This window comes from Amphiura filiformis, chromosome 3, assembly GCF_039555335.1.
Source record: "Amphiura filiformis chromosome 3, Afil_fr2py, whole genome shotgun sequence".
NCBI lineage: Eukaryota > Metazoa > Echinodermata > Ophiuroidea > Amphilepidida > Amphiuridae > Amphiura > Amphiura filiformis.
The window spans coordinates 30,568,756-30,596,152 of NC_092630.1; the positions used below are offsets into that span (position 1 = coordinate 30,568,756).

A 27,397-nucleotide genomic window follows, 5' to 3' on the forward strand; every position below is an offset into this window, starting at 1 on the left:
CATATCCCAAGCTTACAGTATTTAAATCTGATCAATATTGGAATACTATGTGCAAGAAACCACCAGATACAAATCTCACTAAACTGTTTCAGATAATATCCTGGCCATAACTGATCATTTCCCCTTTTCTGTAGCTAACTCTACAGGGGAAGATTAACTCAGTAGATGAATGTAAGGTCATACCTTGTGAACACCTATACAAGCTAACAACCTACCCTCTTCATGTTCTGCTTGCTAGCCCACAGTAGAATGGTGCTCCTGAAGTCCCACTTTAAACATAGAACATACAGACAGCCACATGCTAACTCAACTAATACTGTTGAAAGAAGAAAAAGACCATAACTGTAAGTTGTTAAGTGAATGATGTATATAGTCTATATATCTATGTCGAGTCACCGGGACGGGACTAGCTTTGAAGTTCAGCATGTGCTGCGTTGGCTTAGCATGGTTTCTTGCATGTATATATGTGACACGTTTAACACACGGTAAAAGTATGTACACGCACGAAGTAACGCTAATGCAGAACATGCTGAACTTCAAAGCTAGTGCCGGAGACTAGAGGTAGATTATACAGACTATAGCATTCTGTCATTTCATCAAAAAAAGTTTGCTTAAACTACACATCCAATTTCTCACTGGATGTACTCTGGAGCTACTCCGGATTACCTCCAGGGCTACTCTGTAGCGGTGTACCGTGTGAGTCAAAAATCCGTGGACTACTCCTATCCGGTTTTCCACGGTGTACCTCCCGTAGAGACAGACTATAGCGGAGTACCTCTAGAGGTACTCGGTAAAAAAATGCGTAATGATCTGTTGCCAGATTTAATGCTATTTTCTCAATTTAGCTTTATTGTATGCTTTTATTAGGCTATATTAGGGAGTTTTGTTCTTTCTTTCTTTCTTTCTTTTATTATTTTTCAAATATATGTTAATAATATAATAACAGAAAATAATAAACAAGTAAATAGGCCTACATAAATACATAAACAAGTTCAGAAATAAGCAAGTAAGTAAAATTAATGATGTAAATAATTGACTAAATAAATTTATCAATGAATAAACAAGTAGGTAATTAAATTAACAAGTAAAAACTACACAAATAAGAAAGTAAATAAGTAAACATGTGCATTATTTAGGCCTAAATTTAAAAAAAATGAATAGTACTCGTAGGCCTAGGCCTATGTAAAATAAACTTTGGTTGTTATTTAACTTTTTAATTTGATTACCTGTTTGCTTACTTGTTTTTTCATTTGTTTGAGTAGGCCTGCATTTTGTATGTTTTTAAGCATTTTTCTTTGCATATTATACTTGAATGATTGGTCATTTTATAGCTAATATTTATTTTAGGACCCCACAATTTATTATTAATTTTATATTTATTATTTCTTTATATGTATTATATTTTACTTATTTACTATTTAATTATTTAGTAAGTTATTTAAATATTTACTTTTTACTAAGTGACCAATCATTCAAGTATAATAAGCAAAGAAAAAATGTTTAAAAAACAAACAAAATACGGCCTACTCAAACAAACGAAAAAACACATATCAAACAGGTACGTCAAATTAAAAGATGAATAACAACCAAGTAAAAAAATATGAAAACTGTGAATAACATAAATGAAAGATGAAAGACTAGTAGGCCTAAGGCCTAGCCAAACAAATCAAAACCAAACTGTATTGCAAGAAGGTGTATTATAGGCCTAGGCCCACGCCTTGCAACAGTAAAGTAAATGCGGTGCAAAATGTTAGGAAAACAGCGTAAAAACAAGAAATTCAAGAAGTATAAATTATGAGTAAATTTTAACTGTAATAATAAACATGGGAACGGTAAATAAACAAACAACATGAGAAAGTGGAACCGCGAACCGCAGTATGCACACAGGAAAACAACGTCACACAAGCATCTCAAGTTAGCAAAACTAAAAACATAACAAGGAACACAAAATTAAATAATGCTTGAAAATGATTTTAAAAACAAGTTGAGAAGAAGCCGTACTGGTACTGTCGTTAAACAAAAGAACACGTTTCTACAAAGGAAACAACCACTAATATAAAGAGAAACAAAATGTCTCCGTGACATCGGCAAGTGATTCTCGCTCCGTCATGGCGCCCTATGCAAGCGTGCAAACATGGTCAATCAATTAATCAAAACAACAAAGCGTTACGCTTTGCTAAAAAAAATAGCTAGGTATGCAGCGCACTAAGTACGCGGCCGATTACGCGTTAGGTGAGTTGTTTACCGCTGCCGGTCAGTGACCCGTTTGGCTGCGGTTGTACACGAGCTGACTTGGTGTTACTCCAGGGTTGGCTCGTGGCTGACAGCTATCAGATGTACTTCAGAGTAGCTTCTTAAGAGTACCTTTGGAGTAGCTCCGATATGGCGTATCTAGAAGTTGGCACTAGTGTAGCACGGAGTTGGCTTCTAGACAGACAATGGATGGAGTAACAGCGAAAGTAGCTCTGATATGGTGTATCCACGATGAGTTTGCTAAGGTGTAGCTTCTTCAAGTAGCTTCAGAGTAGCTCTATTAAGGTGTAGCTTCAGGGCTACACCAGGTGTAGCCGCGAAGGTAATCTGCCGCGGTGGTAAACCGTGAATGAGAATCTGGATGTGTAGAAACACAGATTCTATAGAATAGGTTTGAGATGGCACTCTTTTTTATTTTCTTTGTAAAAATTGGAAAATCCAAGTAAAATTTTTCCAAGTAAAACTAAATTGGACCAACAATAAAAGATTGAGTGTACAATACCTGGATTCAAATCCAAACTTTAAAATGCTCATGCAAAACTTTTTGCCAGTTTTATTTTACCTTTTACATAGTTCTAAACAATGTAATTATTCTTCCATTACATCCTAATGTACAGTTTTATTTTGACAATATTCTAATTAAATAACACATCGTTTTTTCATGCACCTATCTTGTAAAGATGCCATAATTTAAACCTACCTTCATTATCACTGTAGGTTTCAAATATGAAGAACAACTCTGCATGGACGTTGTTTTCAACCAACACAACACCCACCTCCCTTGAGTGTTCTGCCAATAGTTGTATAGCTACACATGTCTGAAACAACAAGTACAAAATCAGTGAACAGTTCATCATCTGACAATAATATGTTAAACAAAAATGCAAAAAAATACACTTATTTTTTTGCAAATTTAGTTTTCAAATAATTCAATTCTCCATGCCTTTGTCAAAGTAGAAACTCTGGGAATTACTAGAATTACACGGTTCGTAATTAAGGTGGCCCCCACACAAAAGTGTGTAAATAACAAAGGTTTGTAAATACAAATAAGTTCATTAATATTCATAAATATGCAAATAATGTGACACAAAACTATACAGCACATCAGGCCACCATATACTATCACCATTCCAAGTTTGAAGTTGATTGCATTGGAATTGCAGAGTGGATTAATGGTTTTGCTGCTGCCTGGACGGACAGACACACCAACAAACAGGCAACTGACCATTTGGATGATAACATAAGTCCCACATATGTGTGGGGCCACATAGTCAGCTGACTTAGTCTAATTCTTTTAGCTGATTTATATCATGTGATTTTATCAATTTGCTCACCTCCACTAATACATCAGGATCATGGTGAAATTTCTTCATTGCAGCGACTAGTGCTTTAGCTATCTGACTGGCTAAACTCATGTCATCGATAACTTTCTGCTCTGCAACTAATGACTGTAATAAGATGCTGCCTTTCTGCTGAATACCTGAAATACGGAACAACAGATGCGGAAAAAAAATGTGCAGTGATGACCACATAACAACAACAGAAGCAGCCGCAGCAATATCAACCTGACTAATGATACATTACATACAGTTTTTCATAAAATGACCAATGAAGTGACCTTTTGGGGAACAAACCATAAGTCTGATGACATCCTATAAACTAAAGTCCTTTCCTTGAGGGGGAAAGGGGTCAAAAAGTCTAATCATGTTTGTAAAAACACTAATTAAAATATTGGTTGAAGTATTCAACATTGTATTGAACATTCAACACTTACGGTACAGCAGGCCCGTACACAGGATTTTTGAAAAAGTGGACCTTTTTTCCAGGGGGATAATTTTGTGAAATTTTGAACTTTTTTTGACCAAAAAAGTGTACAAAAAATGATTTTTTTTTTATTGATGTTTTTATACTTTTGCAAATTTTTGAGGGTGCAGCCTGCAGTAAAATGAAAGCACTTTTGTTCTCTTAGATCAAAATCAATTTTAATATTGCAACACAAATTATTAGGGATTCAATCATGTTTCACCGTTGTTCATCACCGATTAACAACGATGCGTCCGTGTCGTCTGAGTGGTTTACTTAAACCACGCAGACGCGCCGGATGCGAGTTGTTAATCGGTGATGAACAATGGTGAAACATGATTGAATCCCTTTCAACAACGAAACAAGCTAAAGATGTCTAAATTCCCATGATCTTTCATTCGGAATGTCCGTTTGCTATTACCACTCACTCTTACAAAAAGATCGCAGTATTTCTCTGTTGATATCAGCAATAAAACTAAAGAATAAAGCGGTAATATTTAGCTGCTACCGCCAACACAAGAGAGTTCATGTTTACGCATACTTTCCAGGCATGACGAATTTTACGCGCTTATGCGTAACTTTGCGTTCGCGTATACGTTACTGAACTGTGGATTCATCACGGATTAACAACGGTTGGCTCCTGTACAAAGGTATAGGAAGAGTTGTTGAAAAATGATTCAACCATGAACAAAAATGTATGATGCTACCAATGTGTGGACAACCTTGATTTCTAATCTCTTAAGGGGATACTACACCCCTGCCCAATTTTGTGCCTATTTTTGCATATTTCTCAAAAATAATAGCGCATTGGTGACAAATAAGATATGTATATTATAGGGCAAGGACTACAACTACTGCACTGGAAATTTTATTTCAGCACAGACAACAGTTGTGGAGTTACAGTCAAAAATGAGGAAAACCAATATTTGATCAATAAATCAATAACTACCGGTACTTGCCTTGAGTTGCTGAATTTTCAGTGCAGTAGTTGTAGTCCTTGACCCTATAATATACATATCTTACTTGTCACCTATGCGCTATAATTTTTGAGAAAAATGCAAAAATAGGCACAAAATTGACCAGGGGTGTAGCAGTGTTGTAGTCAAGACCTCTATGTCCGAGACCGAGACCGAGACCAAGACCTGCCCGTCCGAGATCGAGACCGAGACCGAGACCAAACCTTCCGAGACCAAGACCACCCCTTCCGAGACCGAGACCTCTAAGTTGCGAGACCAAGACCGAGACCTGAGACCTTGGTTTAATCCCCTGGGATACTCAAGTTTGGTTTGGGTAGGGGTGTGCCGCTGAGAATTTAAAAGGGGACCCATCATTGTACCAACTGTTCAAGAAATTTGGACCTGCAGTTAACACTTTTGTCTTAATTTTTGCAATTTTTTCTCCAAATTTTGGGAAAATTTCAAAAATGTTGGCGATAGTGGAGGCAAAATTAGGCTAGTGTGCGAAGGGCTGGAAACAACAGTGCGCGAAGCGCGCAAAATTGAGCAATTTTACCATATTTGGGCCAAAAACACACTTGTTTTTCGTGCTGAAAAGAAGATGCACACTGCACAGGGCAACTATTTGTTCATCTATTTTGCTTTTGTGGAGAATGTTCCACTTGCAAAAGTTACGTGGGATCCTCACTTCCACCACCTGACCACCTATGTTTAATCATGAACTGAAATTGGAAGCTCACATCCGAACAAGCTCACTTATGATTCATTTATAACTTTTTATAACCTTTTAAAATGATTTCTGTATCTTTATTCTTAACAATTTCTTCAACATTCATTGAAATTTAGGGTAAGGAATAAATAATGAACAAAAACAGAAAATCATATCTTTTTCTTCAGGTCTCGACAGGTCTCGAACAAAAAAGCGTTCGAGACCGAGACTTTGAGGTCGAGACCGAGACTTTTGAGTTCGAGACCGAGACCTTGACATCCGAGACCGAGACACTACAAAAAAGGTCTCGAGATGGTCTCGAGACCGAGACCTGGTCTCGAGACCTACAACACTGGGGTGTAGTACCCCCTTAACCTCTTTGTCATAATGTTAAAAATACAAGATGCTAATACATCTATTTTTTTCAGCAAGAATTTTTGAACTCATTACATTTTCCATGATTATGACCACTGAAGTAATGAGCCTAAGAAAAAAGAAGTTAAAATGCATTTTTATTGGGACACCAGGTGTAACAAAAACAAATATTCCTACCTTCATTGTGTGAGTAATATGCCATAGTCTCTACTGTGTAGGTCAGGGCATCGGCTTCACATAAAATCTCTGTCATTCCCTCTGAAAAACAACAATTGCATGAAAATTTTATTTCTAACAAGTAATTATTGATGAATGTGAATGTGGTGAAAATATGTATCCCGTATCATTTAATGCATATCTACAATGAACATCTTTATTTGCAGAAATGAAAAATTATTTTCTTAAACTCATTTAATTTTTAACCATGTTATTCCTTTTGTTGGATCAGTAGCTATAGAGGCAATATTGTTTTTCAGTTTACTTTTTACATACAATAGAGGTAGTCATTGTGACGTCAACACCGCCATCTTGTGGGTACGGAGTGACTTGTTGCTAAGATCACCGCGTTGACGCTTGACTGAAAAGGTGCGTCCACGCGCTGCGACTTCAGCGTTATCGGGGCGTAATGTATAACGCGATGACATGCAGAACGGCAGTACCCACAAGATGGCGGATCCCGCGGAAAAGGCTGACAGCCTCTATTATTGATTATATTCAAAATAGCATTAATCATTTGAAAACCAAACAATTAATTGAACCTTTTCTTAGGACTACACTTACTGCTATAGTCACACATTAGGATGTCACACATTAAGTGTGTTGGTTGGACCTAATACATGACCTTGTGGGATACCACATCTTACCTGCTGTAGAGAGTGCTGCTAATGCTTCAAGTGATAACTCTTGGATAAGACAATTGTCTGGATTACCCACCATAGTCTGCAGGATAAGCTCATGGATACCGATCACCATACACTGATGTCGTACAAAGGCTGTCAAGAATTTAAATAAAAAGAAAGATAGGTATTAAAATATATGCATGCATTTCATGAAAATGAACCAAACTAGAAGATATCATACTGATCATATTAGAATATAATAACAGTCTGCCTATCACACACATGACTAAGTTAGTCAATGTCAATATAGATGAGTTGACCTCAATGTTTATCAACAAAGGCAAGGGACTGGTATATCGATATGCTTGAGTGAACCCTGTGCAACCCCTACACTGTTCAATAGCCTTATTGTGATGTGGCGAGAATTTTAAAAACACAAGCCCTAAACAAAATATGATGCGCGTACATACTGCCAGGCAAAAAACAATGAAATATTGTGATGATGTGTGCGCATACTGTCAGGCATTGACATCAGAAGTCAACTCATCTATAGTTCACACTTTCACGAGTCTACAGGTCTGTGATCAAGTCTTAGGTCAAAAAGCTTATGAATAAAATAATGCAAGTCACAGACTCAAAGTCACATACTCAAAATGATCTTTATCAAACAGGTAAGCCTTACCCACATCTGCCAGGCATGCTACAGCACCAATTCCAGCTTCCAGTACTTTGAGGTTATCACTATACAGGAACAAAGCAGCAAAGATGTCATCATGGATACCGCATCTAGCTACAGCCAACTTGTCACTCTGACTGCAATGGAAATACAAGTTGAAAATGCACATTAGTTCATTGATTGCTATAGAGGCTGTGAAAAAAAACTGTCTGTATGGGGGATGAAAGGGTAAACTTTTACAACGGCATGCCAAACATTGTTTACTCCATTCTTGATTTGCCAAAATATTATGGGAGTCCCCACACGCCAAAAGATAATAGTTGCACTGGCATCCACTACTCAACATATTGAACCTGTCACTTGTCTAGACTAGTTTTGGCCTACTAAAAATAAAATTTTGTTTCCAGTAACATATGCTCTGAAACTATTGGGACAAAAGGAAGGAAATTTTATGGACAAATTTTATATGCACATACTGAAATTTAAACCCAATTTTAAACTTGAATCTAGCCAATATGATTCAGGTCTCACAAAAGCAGACTGGTTACCGGGAACATGAATTTATTTTCTTTTGGCCTTTTTTTAAGAAAGTAAGGCTTAATATCTGAATCAATTTGAATAGACTTGTCCACCCAATATTTGACCAAAAACATCAACTACACAGTACACATGTGTAGCCTCAGCATCCTTCAGTGGATTTAATGTATGCCCTTTTACTAAATGTGACAAGATCAAGGGGTAAGAGTTGGATGTCGCTAATATCGATTTTTAGATATAACAAAATATATATTGACAGAACTTCCCAAAGAAAAGTCGCATCAACATGGGGTTTTAAGTTTCTGAAAGCTCTATAGATATATAAAACTCATTTTCGAACAGGGTCGCCATGTGACTCTTTCCCCTTGATCATGTCCCAAATTACAAATTTGATTTACTCTGAGTTCAGTAACACTTCAATAGCTACAAGGCGGTTCTCGAACCACGAGTCTCGCCTGCTTTTGTGACCGCCTGCTTTTGCGATAACTGTTGGTAGAGAGGTAAATGAATTTGGCGGTTATCGGCTGGGCACGATTATCTGGCCGATGGTAACTGTACCCACCAAGTTTCATGCCCATGCAACAGTTTTTACTAATATGACCTCAGATGACCCTGGTGGCCCTGAAATGACCTAAGATTTTGGCTCTAAATGTTGACTGTACCTCTCGTGCTAAGTTTCATGCCCATACGACAGTTTTTACTAATTTGACCTCAGATGACCCCTGGTGGCCTCGAAATGACCTTCCAAAAATTTGGCTTTAAATGTTGACTGTACCCATCAAGTTTCATGCCCATACGAGTTTTTACTAATTTGTCCTCAGATGACCCCTGGTGACTCGAAATTACCTTCCAAATATTTGGCTTTAAATGTTGACTGTACCCACCAAGTTCCATGTCCATCCAACAGTTTTACTAATTTGACCTCAGATGACCCCGAAATGACCTTCCAAAAATTTGGCTTGAAATGTTGACTGTACCCACCAAGTTTCATGTCCATACGACAGTTTTACTAATTTGACCTCAGATGACCCCTGGTGACCCCAAAATGACCTTCCAAAAATTTGGCTTTAAATGTTGACTGTACCCACCAAGTTTCATGTCCATACGACAGTTTTTACTAATTTGACCTCAGATGACCCCTGGTGACCCCAAAATGACCTTCCAAAAATTTGGCTTTAAATGATGACTGTACCCACCAAGTTTCATGCCCATACGAGTTTTTAATAACTTGACCTCAGATGACCCCTGAGTGACCTCGGATGACCCCGTAATGACCTTCCAAAAATTTGGCAAAACCAAAGAACTATTTCATCAAAGTAATAAATCAAAACAGAAAGATGCTTCCTTTACGAGTTATCACTCATTGAAAGTGCTACTTTGCTATACTTTACATGGAAAGCGACTATCTTAAAGTCGTCATATTTCCTTAATTACATGACCGATCAAGCTGTTATTGGGATATGTGATGCACAGTTGAAAATTAATTGTTAAAAGATTTGGTGACCTCAGTTGACCTTTGACCTTGTATGTGACCTTTGACCTCACGAAATTGGAAAAAGTATGTTGCGCTGAAAAATCAAATTTGGCAATACCAAAGAACTATTTCATCAAATAAATCAAAACAGAAAGATGCTTCCTTTACGAGTTATCACTCATTGAAAGTGCTACTTTGCTATACTTTACAAAGAAAGCGACTATCTTAAAGTCGTCATATTTCCTTAATTACATGACCGATCAAGCTGTTATTGGGATAGGTGATGCACAGTTGAAATTTAATTATTAAAAGATTTGGTGACCTCAGTTGACCTTTGACCTTGTATGTGACCTTTGACCTCATGAAAATCTAATCAGGTCGAGTACCTCTGGCCACGCAACTCCCCACCAAGTTACGTCACTGTACCCCATACGGATCTCCAGATAATCTGTTCACAAGGTATTTTGCTTATTACGCATATATTATGCAAATTAGGTACTTAATTACCATATTTTACGCTCAAAATCTAATCAGGTCGAGAACCTCTGGCCAAGCTACTCCTCACCAAGTTACGTCACTGTACCCCATACGGATCTCCAGATAAGCTGTTCACAAGGGTTTTTTGCTTGATACGCATCAAATACGCATAAATTATGCAAATTAGGTACTTAATTAGCATATTTTGCGCTGAAAATCTAATCAGGTCGAGAACATCTGGCCACGCTTACTCCCCACCAAGTTACGTCACTGTACCCCATACGGATCTCCAGATAAGCTGTTCACAAGGTTTTTTTTTGCTTGATACGCATCAAATACGCATAAATTATGCAAATTAGGTACTTAATTAGCATATTTTGCGCTGAAAATCTAATCAGGTCGAGAACATCTGGCCACGCTTACTCCCCACCAAGTTACGTCACTGTACCCCATACGGATCTCCAGATAATCTGTTCACAAGGTATTTTGCTTATTACGCATAAATTATGCAAATTAGGTACTTAATTACCATATTTTGCGCTCAAAATCTAATCAGGTCGACACCCTCTGGTCATGCTACCCCTATAAAGTTTCATCATCATAGCACTTACGGTTCTCAAGATAACGCGTTCACAAGCTTTTTCCGAACACACACACGCACACACGCACACACCCCCACACGCACACACCCCCACACACACGGACACACACACACCATAGTGATTACTAAGTCTCTCCCTGAACATTCAGGCGAGACAATAATTATTGAAACTTAGCATCTGTCTACCATGTAAATTTTGTTTGCCCAGGAACAAAATCTCCTTCCAAAATGACAGAGGCTAACCAAGGGTGTCAGGACGTTTCGCCCCACACCAGTACATACCACTACCAGTTCGCCCCAATACACGTACATACCGCGACCAGTTCGCCCCAATACACGTACATACCACGACAAGTTCGCCCCAATTGACTCACTGTGTAAACTGTAAAGTGCCGTGAATGCAGTGCATGCGGTCATATGGCCAATCAATACAACTTCCAATTGTTTGCATTTATATTCATGTATTATGGAATAATCAATACGACCTATTCATATAATAATAATTAATACGGTATTATAGTAAAAATTATAGTATTATTATTATTTTCTTATGATAACAATAAAAAATAACTATCATTTTAATATGATTAATAGTACTAGTATATATTAATCATATCTTAATTATTATTATATTATTGAATCACTTTACATTGTGTTGTTTAATTTGTTTATTTACTGTAGGCCTATATCTTTGTAAACAAATTTGACGGTGTTCTGTGAATTTTATGCCATTAAAATGTATTTTTGTATTTTATGAATTTGTCATGTTTTTACAATCCATTGTTCGTAACTAATACAATTTGTATTTTCAGTAGACAGTATGCAGTGCTGTTTTTAAATAAATGTTGAGTATTTGTAACAATTTGGCTGGTGATATATATAAACGTGTAATGCTATGAATTTGTTTAGAAACCCATGTGATTCAGCGCCGAGATTCAGTTGAGCTGACTATGTTTATGTTATGAAAACATTTATTTTTGATCATGTACTTTTCCATCCATATGGGTTTTTGTTACTTATCTATTTTATCGAGTATGTTTTTACGACCCCGAGAATTACGGGCCATGTTTTGAAATTGTGACGTATAGGCCTATATTGGGAGGCACGCGAAGAAGAAAAAGTTGGGATTTTGTTTGCAAAACTGATTAAAGCCCAGTAGGCCTATTAAGGGAGTGTTTCGTGATCCTAGCAATCTCTTTTTATGACATTATTCAGTAGATATCCACGAAAAAAGCCTATTCCCAAAATTTCAGTTGATTCCGATTTTATGCGTTTGCGAAGTTATGCACGATTATGTGTATTACACTGCTCCATAGACAATGCGTTGTAATTTCGTTCTGGTGCACCAGAACGAAATTCAAATTTCACGATATCTTTGCAAAACGAATTAATCTGCAAGAAATATTTTGTACATAAACATTATGTAGCCAGAGGTTTCCAGTGATATAAAAATCTCAACTTTTTTTGAGAAAAGTGGGGGATGAGGCTGTGGATCACGAAATGCCCCTTTTTTTCGGTCAAATTTTAATTTGGTTATCCTTTGGCAAAATATTATTAGTAACGAGCTCCTTTACCCACATCCAAAGACCAGTCCTTCTTTTTTTTTTTCACGCAAAAGGCAAATTTTTGCTCCCAAGACCATTTTGTGGGAAAAGTCCTATACGTTCAGATCTGCAGGCAGCCGAAAGATTTAATGGTGTCTTGCAGTGCATGCAGCATGCGTTTGAACGCATACATACATTATTATATATCATCATGCATGGTACTGTATACTTTTAATGTAGGAGTGGGATTTTTGACGCTCTAGGCATATAAACGTTTAACAATCGCTCCCTTCCACTCCCCGCCCCGCACACACGGACCCCCACATACTGAAGCTCACCTTCATTCAGCAGTATAAACACACTGAAATACTAGAAGAATTGAGCGCGGAAATGAAAAATGTCACTTTTGCGCACATAAGTCTGAATTCTTTCTCCAATGATTCAAAATGGAGAATCTTTCCCAAATAATTTTGTTTCTTTGCTTGGTTAGCTATTCTCTATACAACCACACCGGTATACCCCCCCCACCCCACCCCACACACACACAACACACATCGTCATGATCGGTCACCCATATACTCAAACTTGAAATTTGGCGCAGAAATGGAAAATCACTTTGACACTTTGACAAATGTTATTGAAATCTAAAACCAAAGAAAACAACAAGATATTTATTTTAATTTAAGACCAGAGGAAAAAGCTGAACTTCTGGTATGGAAGAATGGAGTTTCCAACATTAGGCCTACTCATGATATTAAATGGTGTCTTCCATGCATGCAGCATGTAGCCTATTAGGCCTATAGACATTATTATATCTTCATGCATGGTAATGTATCCGGTAATGTATAGGCTATACTTTTCATGCAAGAATGGGATTTCTGACGTTGCAGGCATACTAAACCTTTTAAAAACAACTATTTTTATACACCCCTCCACCCCAAGTTACACAACGCACACCTTCATGAACAGTATTTTGAACAGAATAAAAGAATTGAGTGCGGAATTGGAAAATGTTACTTTTGCGCGCATAAATCCGAATGTGTTTTCTTTCCGCTATAATTCGAAATGGAAAATATTTCCCATTTAATTCTTTTACAACATAATTATATATATAGGCTAAAGCCACGATTTCTCCATGTTACGAAATTAAAATTCCGTGTTACAAATTGGACGATTTCCGTGATTTTCCGTTTTCCAATAATTATAAAGCACTGAAAATTGAAAACAAACATGTTTTATAAGTGTATTTTGTATTACCCTTTACTGTAGTAGGCCTAGAATTAATGCTAAAATGGGTTGTTTAATGGTTGATTACTGCCAAATAATCACTTTTCTTTGTTTTATTTTGCAAATCAACACAACAGTTAGACATTTTACACAGTTTTTACAATTTTGTGGCATTTTCAAATTTCCGTGGGCAAACCCGATTTCCGTGAATTTTTCCGTATCACGGAGAAATCGTGGCTTTAATATAGGCCTAATACAATATTTCACACTAGAGATATTCAATTTATTTATTCTCTGAGAACAAACTTTTTCTTCTTCAATTTTGTTTTTACTTTAAAAATGTAAAATAAAAATTCCTTTAAAAAAGGAATGGGCGCCCAACTGTTTGGATACTTTTTTTTCTCTTTAAAACAATAATGTAATATTAGCATAGAAAGAAGTCCATTAATTTTGTATTTTAAACAAAGAATATACGCACAACATTTTATCCCGAACATATCAGAAAACAATAATAAAAAATAAAATCCAAGCAAATTGTGGTTTTATTTCTAAGCTGGGCATACTTTTAAGCAAAACAGTTGCGAAGTAAATCTAGCAAGACCGAAATTAGACGCTCTTTGCAAAGTCAAGCCAAACAAGAGAAATTGCTTGCCCCCCTCTCAGCTTGCCAAAAATTGCGGTCATTGGTATTTCGGGGGCAAAATTGTGATACAAAATTGGATCGATTGAGCCCATTGGTCGAGCATGGTACCAAGATTTTCAAACGCCCATGGCGTTTACTCAGAACAACAATTTTGCGTATTCGCACTCTGTCGTGTTCATAACGATATAATCATGATATTCCGGGAATAATTATGCCAGCTTATGTATTAGCGTATGATATAAATCAATAAAATAAGGCCGACATTTGTATTAACATCATCGAGTTAAAACATCCCGCCTTAAAATTGTTGGCATATTGAGAGGATTAGGACACATCGTACAATGTAAGATGTCCCGTGGTGTTTAAATCAATCATAATTAGTCTGTGATTGACAGGCAAGTTGCAGAAATTAAGAACAAAATGAATCATGATAACTGTCAATTACAATGTACAATATATCTGAAACATTATAAAATTATGATTATATAATTAAAATAATAGCATTTCAATTAAAGATATATATAATAATAAGTTATTGTAAAGAGTTGTAACGCGCATATCAAGCTATATTAGGATGAATATATAATTATCTGAGACTAATATTTAAAAATTGTTATATCTTTGATTATTTTAGAACATCACAGTTTAGAATGACCAGAAAACTTTCCTGACAGTTGTTACTATAACAATATTTGGCAAAGAATAACCAAATTAAAATTTGACAGAAATCGTATTAATACTGGACTTTAACCAGTTTTGCAAACAAAATCATTGCATTTTTCTTCTTTGTGGCACTACCTCCGGGTCTTAATCAAATTGAGAGCATACTAGGCCTACTTGTCAAGCAATCGATCGTACATCAGTGTGTAAGGCACACGGTCGCGGGCCCGGGACTTGTCAAGCAAGGTACGCCGTCGGTGTGTTCTGGCACTTTTGCGTGCTTTGGTCACGGTACCATTGATTGAACCAGGATTGAACACATATCACCCCCGGCGGTTTCGCGGGAGTGGCAGCAAATATCCGCCGCTTACACGCGGTGCAAAAGCGGGCAAAAGTCAGTGCACAGCCGGGTGCACAGCACGGAACCCACAAAACATCTCAAAGCTGCTGCTGGCGTTTGTTTTGCTAGTTGTACATAAAATTGCCAAATATATTTTTTTCAGTCCTTTTAATAGTTTCATTATGTCAAAGAAGATCTTCTCTGCTTTGCTGTGTTTATAGGACTGCACGTTTTGAGCGTTTTGAACATCTCAACCTTATTTTAACTGAGTTTGAGTCGGTAAAATAAAAATACACAAAACTCGCAAGAGTAAGAGTTTTTGTTGTTTTTATTTTCTTTTATATAATGTTTTGTTTTGCCATATATTATATAAATTATTACACTGGCGATTTATAAGTAATTTACATCATGTTTAACACTACTACTGTCTGTTCAATTAGCTTAGATTCTTGAATTTTTAAGATATTTGAAAAAATACAAAATTGTGGTGAAAGTCATCAAAGAAAAGTGTTAGCACAGCCTTAGACCTAACGTGATTTATACTTTTCAAATTCCCAAGTTCAATTTAAAACCCCATTTCTTTTCAATTTTGCCTCATTTTAGGCAGTTACTTGGGTCCATCAAAAGGGTTCGCGACCTTTTTACAAATCAAGTGGGACGGTCCATTCTCAACTTAGGGCATAGACCCTACCCGGTATCCAATTTAGCAAAACAATCTGTCCACCAATCTGTCCGGCCATTTCAATTGTTATACTGTTCCGGTTATTGGATAGGTTCTATAGGTGATGATGGTCCACCTGTTTTTGTTACACGAAATTATATGGCGCGATTACGTTTTATGCATAACATTATTCTGAGCATTATTTTTCCTAAACAATGACATTAAAATTATGGATTTCGTTCTTATTTCAACTGGTTTACAATGTAAATTGAGTTTTGTTTAATACCATCATTCCTTCCCAAGAATATAAGCATTCGCTTGACATTTTCAGATACAGTGATTTTACAAGAATTGTTTTCTGTAACCTGATTGTTTTAAATAACAATTTTTGTACACAAGTTCTTTTGTTTCCAAATGTCCTTCTCATAGTTTGTATATATTCAACAAACAAAACGAAATAACAATTTGAAAATAAGTAGTTTTTATAGTGTAGTTTTATAGGCCTATAGGCCTACACCTTCTCAGACTCATTCGCAAAATAACTAACTAACTAACTAACTAACTAACTAACTAACTAACTAACTAACTAACTAACTAACTAACTAACTAACTAACTAACTAACTAACTAACTAACTAAATAAATAAATAAATAAATAAATAAATAAGTAAATAAATAAAATATTTAAAATAAATAAATAAATAAATAAATAAATAAATCACGCAAGGAATGTATTTATATAAGATGGGCCTATTGCGTATTAGTTCATAAATAATAACGTAATGTTTCAACAGTAGGATTTCAACACAAATAGGCATACTGGCAAATATAGCTATTTTGCTGGACAATACTTCTTGATGCGGATGGTCGAATAAATACTATCTCAGCACATTATGACATTCGTCCCCATTGCTCTAAATGGATTGATTCAAAAAAGTTTATGGTACCCGACATTCTACGGCTTGTTATAAAAATATCGCGGGAAAAGACCAAAATTGAAAAGAATTGGGGTTTTAAATTGAACTTTAGAATTTGAAAAGTATAAATCACGTTAGGTCTAAGGCTGTGCTAACACTTTTCTTTGACGACTTTCACCACAATTTTGTATTTTTTTAAACATCTTAAAAATTCAAGAATCTAAGCTAATTGAACAGACAGTAGTACTATGCACGCTACGGCAACGTTATACACGGTGAGTCAATTCGGCGAACTGGTCGTGGTATGTACGTGTATTGGGGCGAACTGGTCGTGGTATGTAATGTGTATTGGGTGAACTTTTTTGGGGCGAATAGGTTTCGGGGTGAAACGTCTCGCATTCTAACCAAGACACCTAACCTGCCTATCCTCTATGACATGACATTGAAAAGTAAAAATAGAAGGTTCATCTTATTATATTCTTTCCCTTCTTGAACAAGCTTGTTTTGTCTTACCTATAACTACACAGTCCCATAACAGCATGACATGCAGCAGCCTGTGCCTCAGGCTCATTATTATGTACCCTCATGCCCGTTTGTACATCCATATATGCCCCTTTAGCCATGAGGCTTTCACGTAACAGTGCTGTGTGGTGTGGAAAGATACATGATTGAAGGGTGAGTGACATAGTATAAAAGCAAGATTTAGATCAAATGCATCCACATGCTTTATGCAATGTTATAGCATTCTAAGAACTACGCCTATTTACAAAGACCTTTCGCACTGCCCAATTTGGCGCGGAAACTAGGGTGTTGATTTTTTTGATTTTTTTTTAATAAAAAAAAATCAGAATTTTTTTATTTAAATCGATTTAAAAAAAAAAATTTTATTCCAAGAACTGCTATACCTCATGATAAAGTCAAAAGAGTACCAGTGGAATGCTAGTCATGCACAATCCTACCAGGAATTTACAAAAAATCAAAACATGTTTTTACATGTGAAAATTTCAAAGAAAAAATTTGGTAAAATCATGCCGGAACAAACCTGTTGAATTCTGCACCTTGAAAATGAATTTTTAGCAATAGATAAAGTGACATCATAGAGGTATTGTAATTGTATAAACACAAAATTTGGGTTCTGATTGACTAATTGAATCACATCATCATCACAACATTCGCCGAAAAATCTGCATAGCATCGTGTGATGTAGGTGTGAAATTACGCGATGGGTCCGTCAGTGTAAAAGGTCTTAGCAAAATAGTGTAAATATGTATTTGGACTTTATTCAAGTACCATGCTATTTGAATGCGATACTATAATATTCACGTTGTTTGATAGGCTTTATCATGTATTCATAATATAAATCAAGTGTGAAACTGTCAAGTTTTCATCAAGATTACTCTGACTTTAGGACAAAACCATTAGGAGTTACGTATGTCAGAGGTGTAAGTGAGCTAACGATCCACTCCCTGAAAAACATGCGAGCCAAAGGCGAGTACCTCGCCAAATTTCCGGAAGTGCAAGGGGGCTTGTCCGGGGAATAGGCTGCAGGGTATCACCCCCCCCCCCCTCAAAAAAATTTTTTTTTGGGGGGGGGCCACATTTCCGGAATTCCGGAATTTCCGGAAGACTTACACCTCTGGTATGTAGAGATCACCCCTTTTTTCCTAGGTGCACTACCCCTTGCTCAAAGATCTAACAACAAGGTTCCTTGGTAGAGAAGGCAAGGGGCAGACAACTCTTATGTGCAGAAAAAGTCCCAGCTAATCCTAATGAAAATATGACTGTTACAATTTGTTTTCAATTTATATAATATTCCACTTCCTATCTTGTGGAGTTGCAAGCAGAAAAAATATACAATAAGATGTTAACTTCATGCAATATATTAACAATGGAAGGTCAGAGCATACAGTATGAAAATGTTTGACTTTGTGTCCACTGCATTGGGCTATTCCATTTAAAATCCACACTACCCCTGTGGAAGATTTTAGAAATATCTTTCACTGGGGGAGTATGAATTTCAAATGGAATGAAAATATTAGGCAGCTCCATTTAAATTTCATACACCCTCTGAGAAAGATTCAAGCTGAATCTTCCACGGAAGGAGGGTGAGTTTCAAACGGAGCAGCTAATGTGATCATTCCATTTGAAATTCATACTCCCCCCTGTGGAAGATATTTCCAAACATTTTCACAGGGGTAGTGTGGATTTTAAATTGTACAAATGTAATAAAATAATGAATTCAAAATATTGCAACAAAACTAAATGATTGAATAGTTCACCAAAATATATGACAAATTTCATTCACAATAACCACATTCGGCATGCAGGTATCCACCCTCACGGGTATTCAATAAACTACAGCGACGGCGGAACAATTTTGAAAGTGGGGTGGCTAGTCAGGGTGATATCTAAATAATGGCTGCAAAGCGGCCATTGCGTCCTGCTGGGGGGGGGATATGCCCCCCTCAGAAGTGAGGAACTTTTGCAAAATGAAGGCCCAATTGAAACCATTTGATGGACTATTTTGGTACTATTAGTGTACAATTTGAGTTTGAAAAAGCCGAAAATTGGAAAATGAAGCTATTAAAGCCATTCGTGGACAAGTTCTCGTTATTATTAACTGTATTATTACTGTATTAAACATTAAGTGTCAGGTTTCCAAAGCAAAAATAATGGCGAAAGCAGGTGGGTGTCTGACCATTCATTGTGTACAATGTTAGCTTGAAAAATGGGCTAAATGAAGGCCCAAATTGAAGCCATAGGTTTTCACTATAATTATATAAATTATTGCTTTTAGTGTTGGGTGTCCTAATACAGGGGAGTTGGAAAATTTTGCAAAATGAAGGTCCAATTGAAGCCATTTTGTGCATCATTTTTACACTTTCTTTAAGCATGTTAAGGGTCTAGAATAGAGATTTGATTATTTATGTTCACCCAGACATGTTACACACAGCACATTATGGGTTAAAGTGGGGCCAGCCCCCCCAGTCAAAAAGTGGAGGCCCCCTGGCCCCGGTTCCGCCGCCGATGATAAACTACCAAACCAGATCTGAATTTAAAGCATATCATGTGATTGTGTTGATGAGACATGAAGTGATACATACAAAACTTAATTACTAATACACATCATACAATATTGATTAATTGTTTCGGCAGCTAACAAAAATTCGTTAAAACATTGGCAAATGGACATAACTTTGGTCCCTATAGATGAGCTGACCTCAATGTTCATCAACAAAGGCAAGGGACTGGTATATTGATATGCTTGAGTGAACCCCCATGTAGCCACTACACTGTTCAATAGCCTTATTGTGATGTGGCGGGAGTTTTAAAAACACAAGCCCTGAACAAGATATGATGCGCGCGCAAACTGCCAGGCAAAAAAAATGGAAATTGTGTTGATGTCATACTGTCAGGCATTGACGTCAACTCATCTATAATGATAATCTTTTTCTAATGTAGAAACTTAATCTACTGTGTAATATTAGCACTTACAGAAGTGAGTTTTCAATACAAATTTGGCAGAAACAATAGACAAAAGTGATTGGTTTTATACTCACTTGAATATTTACCGACGACAGAGAGAGCATGACAAGCTTCTATAAACACCAGCAGATCTGTTCTGCCGTATACACGTAAACTAGCTAGCACCGCATTGTCATACCCATTGCTGTAAACAACAAGAAAAATTCAAGATAACTTCCTTTAATTATCAAATGGCAAATAATTTAAATTTTACTGCCTAATGTTAGTAACATAGCTGTTGAATCAATCAAACACTTATTACTAGAGTTCTCTTAACAAATCGCAGAGCACAATCACATCATAGACTGGGAGGGGGCCAAAATTCTTCATCCGGAAGTGACAAATTCCCAAGATGGATAAGAGAGTCAATCTGGATCAGGAGGCGCAACGAGCAAGCTATGAACAATAAGGGGGGGCGCAGCTTATTTTCTCAGTCATGCATACAATCAGCTTATCCAAGAAAAATCAACTGGCAACACTACAGCTAAGACAGCAAGTGCTAGTACTGGATACAGCTCAGTCAAGAAGAAGCAACCAGCCAGTAAGGTTGTGAAACGTCACTACTAATTGCGAGTACCTGGATTTGTTAAGAAAACTCTAGTAATAATAATAGACAATCCTGATGAATCTCTTCAATGATCAAACACTTATATCACCATAACTGCCTTTGGTATTTCCATTTTGATATACTTGGCTAATAGAGGCCGTCAGCGTGACGTCATATGCCAACATCTTGTGGGTACATGCTGCGATGGTCGTTCGATCTCCATGCGTGAACAGCAAAATCACTGGGTCGATGCGTGATAACAGCTGCGTGGCAAGCTAAGCGCTTTGCGGCAGTAGTGTCCGGACGCATGAACACGCAGATAATTTGTACCCACAAGATGGCGAAAGGCTGACGGCCTCTATTATCAAATGGCAAATAATTTAAATTTTACTGCCTTATGTTAGTAACATAGCTGTTGAAACAATCAAACAGGTATATCACCATAACTGCCTTTGGTATTTCCATTTTGATATACCTGGCTAATAGGATATGAATATTATAGCTACATCACCACTGGGCAATTCAAGTTGAAATCCATACACCCCCTATGAAAGACATGACCTTAATCTTCCACACAGGGGGTGTAGATTTCAAATGGAATCACCATATTCAGTGTCGTCTGCTCCAAAATGGGTTATTCTAGTTGAAATCCATACACCCCCTATGAAAGACATGACCTTAATCTTCCACACAGGGGGTATACACTTCAAATGGAGTTTGAGATCAAGGTTAAGGTCAAGTCTTCCACAGGGGGTGTATGGATTTCAACTGGAATAGCCAATTTTATGAGACTGTTACCTTTCTTCAGTGATTTTTGTAGCATTGACAGGTCCATCCATTTCATCCTCTACTGTTTGAATCAAATCTGGCCGTTTGTTGAGCAAAGTCGTTACTGCCAAACATCCTGCTTCCTACATTATTTTAAAAAATAGATATTATCTCAACTAATAAATTCCTCATGAATTTGGATATATCAGATTGGTTTTCTCTTACAGAATGAAATAAAACATGCATTTGGTTTTGCATCTAATAACCTGGTTTAAATTAACTAGAGGTATACCCGTATGGCCGTATGCATTAATGAATTTATGTATTTATTTAACTGACCATTTCTTTCTTCAGTTAAGGGATCTAAAATGAGCGTTTATTGCGTTTCGACAGTATTTTTTGTGGGACATGAGAGCACCTCGGACCTATCGAATTGCATTCTGAATACGAAGCATGTCTTTCTGATATCAAATAATTTTCATTTTTTGAAAATCACAATATAATACAAATTTTATGACAAATTATAAAAATTTGATATTTTTCAAATTTTTGATATATAACAGTCCTCGAAGTAAATTATATAAATCTAATGATATATTCTTAAAGTGTATGTAGCAGGGAGGAAAAGCCCGACGGTCAATTGAAAATTTTGACCTTTCATATTGAAGATATGGATTTTTTTCCCAAAAGACCTAATTTTTTTGGTGTTTTGGGAAAAAATCCATATCTTCAATAATAAAGGTCAAAATTTTCAATTTATCGTCGGCTTTTCATCCAACCCACATACACTTTTTGTATAAATCATCAGATTTATAAATTTTACTTCAAGTACTGTTAAATATCAAAATATCAATTTTTAATGATTTGCCATAAAATGTGTATTAAATTGCTAATTTCAAAAAATCAAAATTATTTGATATCAGAATGACATTCTTCAGTATTCAGAATGCAATTCGATATGTCTGATGTGCTCTGATGTCCCAAAATAAATATTGTCCAAACGTTCATACCCCAGCCCTTAAAGGGTTAATATAGCCTAATACAATCACCAGCATAAAGTGGTATAGGTCTAATCCTGGGGACTTTTATTTATCATAGCCTGATTCCTCAGATTTATTTTACCAAGTTAATAAGCTCAATCCAGCCGATAGTGTACTGTTTCACCCCATTGACCCCTTATGACCTTTGACCCTGGATGACCTATTGGATGACCTTTGACCTCAGATGACATCACTTATTTACCGGTAATTAACTAAATCAATTAATTTATATATTTTTATTGTTTTACTGACTACACTTTGTTTCTTCCTTCATTTAATGGGTTAATATAAAACCCACAGTGGAAGACATTGGCTTGATAGCAAGAGTTGGTATATTGTGCAAGGCCTATACATGTATCAGCATGATCAGAACATATCATCAGAGCTATTTATAGATTAACAGAGAGGGCATTCAGGGTGCAATATACCATACTGTGGATTTTGGATAAAACAAACAAAATATCACATTTGCGATTTTGAGCCCAATCCTTTACCGATCTCGACCAAATGTGACCTCCGCATTCCCCTCGCATCAAGGAGTCCACCCTCCGAGTTACAGCCCAATCGGACCAAGTTTAAAATTTGACCTTTGACCTTCGACCTCCGATTTCGACCGAAGGTAGCTTACGACACTCCCGTATTTTTCTGCATCCCCGTGCGAATTTGGCGAGGCTGGGATCAAAACTGACGGAGCCTTTTACACACATACATACATACAACATTAGGCAAATTATAGTAAGATTCAGTTTAGTGTTGATAAATCACACACACTCATCCCTGTCTGCACTGAATTTTATTTTTTACAAATATCCGATCTGATACCGAAATCGCAAATATCTGGACGATACGATAACCGATCCGATAATCGGATGAGGCCTAATGGTTCCTGTGTGTCCTCAATACCACACACACACACACACATCCTCTTGTAAATGCCGCCAAGTGTGGAGGTGTGTGTATATTCCAACTGGGGAGATTCACACACCCACATTCAAACTGGGGAGATTTTTTACACAAATCTCACAGCAACCGCTCATACTGTGGAGGTTGCTCTAATCAGAAAATGACAGGTGGTATACCCCCCTCTATGGCTCAAAAACCCCATTTTTGAGCTTATCTTCAACTGTGGAGCTCCACGGTTGTTAGCAGACTCCACAGTGAATGTGACAAAACACACACACCTCCACAGTTGGAGGCATTTACAAACGCACACCCCCCCCACACCATACAAATACTGTACATACACACACAAACAACCAAAAATGTACCTATTTATCTGAGAAGATTTGATATTCTTTACAAGTCTTATTGTCACCTTCTACTGGGAAATGCTTAATATTTATCAGCATACCTGACATCTAGGGTGATCCAAATTGGATGTGATACCAGTTATGACATCATCCAACCATGTTTGCATACAGTCTTCTCTTATCCCTGCCTCCATTGATTTGAACATTACCTCAGCTGTGATATGATCAAATACATTGTAACGGATACAAATAAGTAAAAGTAAACAATAAAGTTAAACTACAACAAAATGATTAAATATCATACATAATACATTTATCGAAAGATGAGTTTACAAACTGAATAATCTGATGAATGGTATCATAGTCTTGTACACTCATAAGTATAAAGATATCTCAATCAGATAGACTGTCAAAGTCATAGATACTTCTAAAATTATCAAGCAATCTTATCCGCAAATCATTATAAAAAGAACACTTCATAACAAAGTGCAACTCATCTTCAACATCATTACTATCTCATAACTTACATCATTACTATCTCATAAGATGATACAGGCCGCGACAAATCGCCTGTCCGATAGCCCGTGGCAATCACATTTTTTGTCGGGCAATTAAAACTCTGAAGAGCTGTGCCCGATCGGGCAACTGTCTAAAATAAACCAATTAAAGTTTGATGATTTAAAAAGGAATATTTGTGTCCAACTTGGCGTGTTTACAAAAGTAAAAAAACAGTCAAAACAAAGAAAACTTCTTGAAACAGTACTCAAATTTCACTAGGCACTCGTATCCCACACCAGACTGGCAGACATATATATATATGCTAATGTATTTGAAGTTTGGACAATTATAGAACCTGTTTCGTGCAAATATCATGACGTCAATGATGTCAGCTGGCCATGTATTTGCATTATGATTGAGATTGAGATGTATTAGTGGTTGGCAAAATACGTAAATCACATAAAATACACATTATTTTCCACAAGAAACAACAGTTCTAAGTGAAATAAATGAATGAAATGTTATTTTTTATAGTGCATTTCATGAATACTCATTTATAGGATTTCCGTAAGAATGAAACTGCCAAATTCGGCGCAATTTCAGGGAACCAATTTTGGGCAATTTCAGGCAACCAATTTGCCTTGGGCAATTTCAGGCAACCAATTTTTGAATATTGCCTGCCTGATCGGGCAAGCTAAAATATAAAATTTGTCATGGCCTGAGATGATAATTATGAGTCTTGCTACTGACAGGTTGAACAATGTTTAGGGGTATATTTTCACTGCAATATAGCTCTGTTAGGGGTCGCTGTCAGATCCATGGAACAAGCATGTGTACCCAGTAAAACGCAGAGAACCTTCCCAAGGGATAATGTGTCACGTTTGATACCACAGTATTCTCTACTTGTTGACTATTTTGAACTACGTACACATAATTGTTTATTTAAACAAACAAACAAACAAAGACACTGTTGTGATTACCTAGACAGTTGAGTGTACGTAAGCAGGTAGTTTGCAGAGTGCCATTGGAAGGGAATTTGTGCAGTGCCTGTAAGACTAGTCTGGATGCTCCATTCACTTCCAGCAGCTGTTGACTTTCAACTGAAAAATAAGAAACATGTATACAGGTTAAACAGACGGGTTATTGAGTGGTTGATATTTTTTTCAAAGGCTGCCTCCTGCAATAAACATATTTTGCATTACAAAACTGAACATATCACCATCATCAAGAAGGAAAATGAACCTTTGATACATAATTTTTCTATGTTACCAGCAATTTAAGTTTTTTTAATGTTTACTACAAGTCAATGGCAAATGTACAAACACCCCCAGACACACCTTCTTCTCTTAACATTTGCAGGAAACCCAAGTTATTTGTCTGACAAAATAGATGTCAAAAGTTCATGATGATAATTCAGCAGACTGCCTTTTATTTGCAGGAGAGCATTAAATAGCTCTTTTGGAGCCTTCAAGGAGAGCTGTTTAGAGCATTTACAATAGAATGTAAGGAGAGAATGGCTAACTAAGGAGAGCTCAAAATCACTCTCCTATATCAGATTTGCTCTCCTCAAAAGGCAGTCCCAGAGTTACGATTTTAGGATTTTAATGTCCTTTTGACACATTTGTTTTCATAGATCAGAACTTAAGTTAAAAACATCCAACTCCTTAACTGACATTGAAATATTTACCTCATTTTTAAAGGTGAGGGCAAGACAATGTCAAATACTGGTGAAAACCAGTTGCGTGCCAGTGAAAACATGCTGTGTGGTTGTAAAGCACTTGTGCATAATGGCATGCATTTTATTGCACATCATATTTTGATAACCAAGATTTTAGCAAGTGCAGTACATGGCCTATAAAAAATGTGCACTTACAAGTTTTTGCGACCGATTCAAGAAGAGTGCAGGCTGCTTCTTGTAGATCAGCATGCTCTGGAAATGCTTTCATTGCTCGGATTAAACATTTGTGAACCTCTTGTAGTAGTACATCATAAGATTCCTCTGTGAACAAAATGAAAAAAATTGTCCTGTGAGTACGACAATGTCAACTAAAAATACAAGAAAATGTAATGGTGTAAAATGTTATATACATGTAGATTTTAAAGATTACAAATGTAGTTTTAGATTACAATTGACAAAAGACTGCATGAAGATTTCGGAAGGGTTAAAAGCTGCTGGTTTCATACTTTCTGCCGCTAAGGGGCGTGACGCTTTATCATGCCGCTTGCACTTGTTTGCAAGCGGAGCGGCACAGATAAGATGAGTGGCAGCGGCATGACTCTGAAAGCCCCTCTTGCCGCTCAACACCGCTCCAAAATCATATTTTGTTTTCATACGTCAGAGCAGCACCACTCCGAGTTGATCTGAATTCAACTGGCAGCAGTGCTGCCACCACGGTAAAGTGGTGGAGTGATCGATATATATCAGCTTGCTGCTGGTCACTGCTAGCGTTTCTGGGACGACTGCGCAGTGAAGTAAAATCATCTTCAGAGCGGCAAAGCGGCAGAAAAGTATGAAACCAGCATCAGTACCACAGAAAGTTATACTTGGTCAAAATGTACTTTAATTTAGTTTGAATGTACACCAAGGTATTCCTTTAATTAAGGATTAAGGAAGTGAACAGTCTGACCTATCAACAGTTTAAGCATGCAGAAGAATACCATATATGCCCAAATGATGATTATTGGTATACACTGTATGCAAATCACAAATAATGTCAAATCTACCGAGCTGTAAGTATTTATTCCAGAAAATACTCATGGCTAAGTAAACTTTAAATTTCACTTTGTACACAGAAGCACCAAAAACTTCACATTGACAGTATTCATTGCTCTGCAGAAAAGTTTGATTGATTTAAAATGCAAACATGCAGTATATGCATTAGGCCAACAAAAAGAAATTTGTTTAATTGTCCATAGATCTCTCCCAAGGGGTAAGATCGCTTGGTTGGATTTTTTTTTTCTAATAATTTTTATTAAAGGTCATGGCCAAAACATGAATAGGCCTAATTAGCTTAATAAATAGCCCAAATGGGTGTAAACTGGGATATTTCGCTACTGTATACTACTTCAATCACATTT

General features: G+C 36.7%; 1 protein-coding gene across 1 annotated transcript in view; it reads right to left on the reverse strand.

Moving 5' to 3' along the window:
• LOC140148344 (leucine-rich repeat serine/threonine-protein kinase 2-like) overlaps positions 1–27,397 on the reverse strand; it is a 169,604-nt gene that overhangs the window by 95,235 nt on the left and 46,972 nt on the right. Inside the window, exons 8-19 of the mRNA XM_072170267.1 lie at positions 26,193–26,318; positions 25,300–25,419; positions 23,923–24,035; positions 21,562–21,674; positions 20,252–20,361; positions 17,205–17,334; positions 7,618–7,748; positions 6,960–7,088; positions 6,274–6,354; positions 3,588–3,733; positions 2,954–3,071; positions 216–316 (exon numbers count right to left, since the gene is read on the reverse strand). Coding sequence (XP_072026368.1) covers positions 216–316; positions 2,954–3,071; positions 3,588–3,733; positions 6,274–6,354; positions 6,960–7,088; positions 7,618–7,748; positions 17,205–17,334; positions 20,252–20,361; positions 21,562–21,674; positions 23,923–24,035; positions 25,300–25,419; positions 26,193–26,318 — 1,418 coding nt within the window. The remainder of the gene's footprint in view (positions 1–215; positions 317–2,953; positions 3,072–3,587; positions 3,734–6,273; positions 6,355–6,959; positions 7,089–7,617; positions 7,749–17,204; positions 17,335–20,251; positions 20,362–21,561; positions 21,675–23,922; positions 24,036–25,299; positions 25,420–26,192; positions 26,319–27,397) is intronic.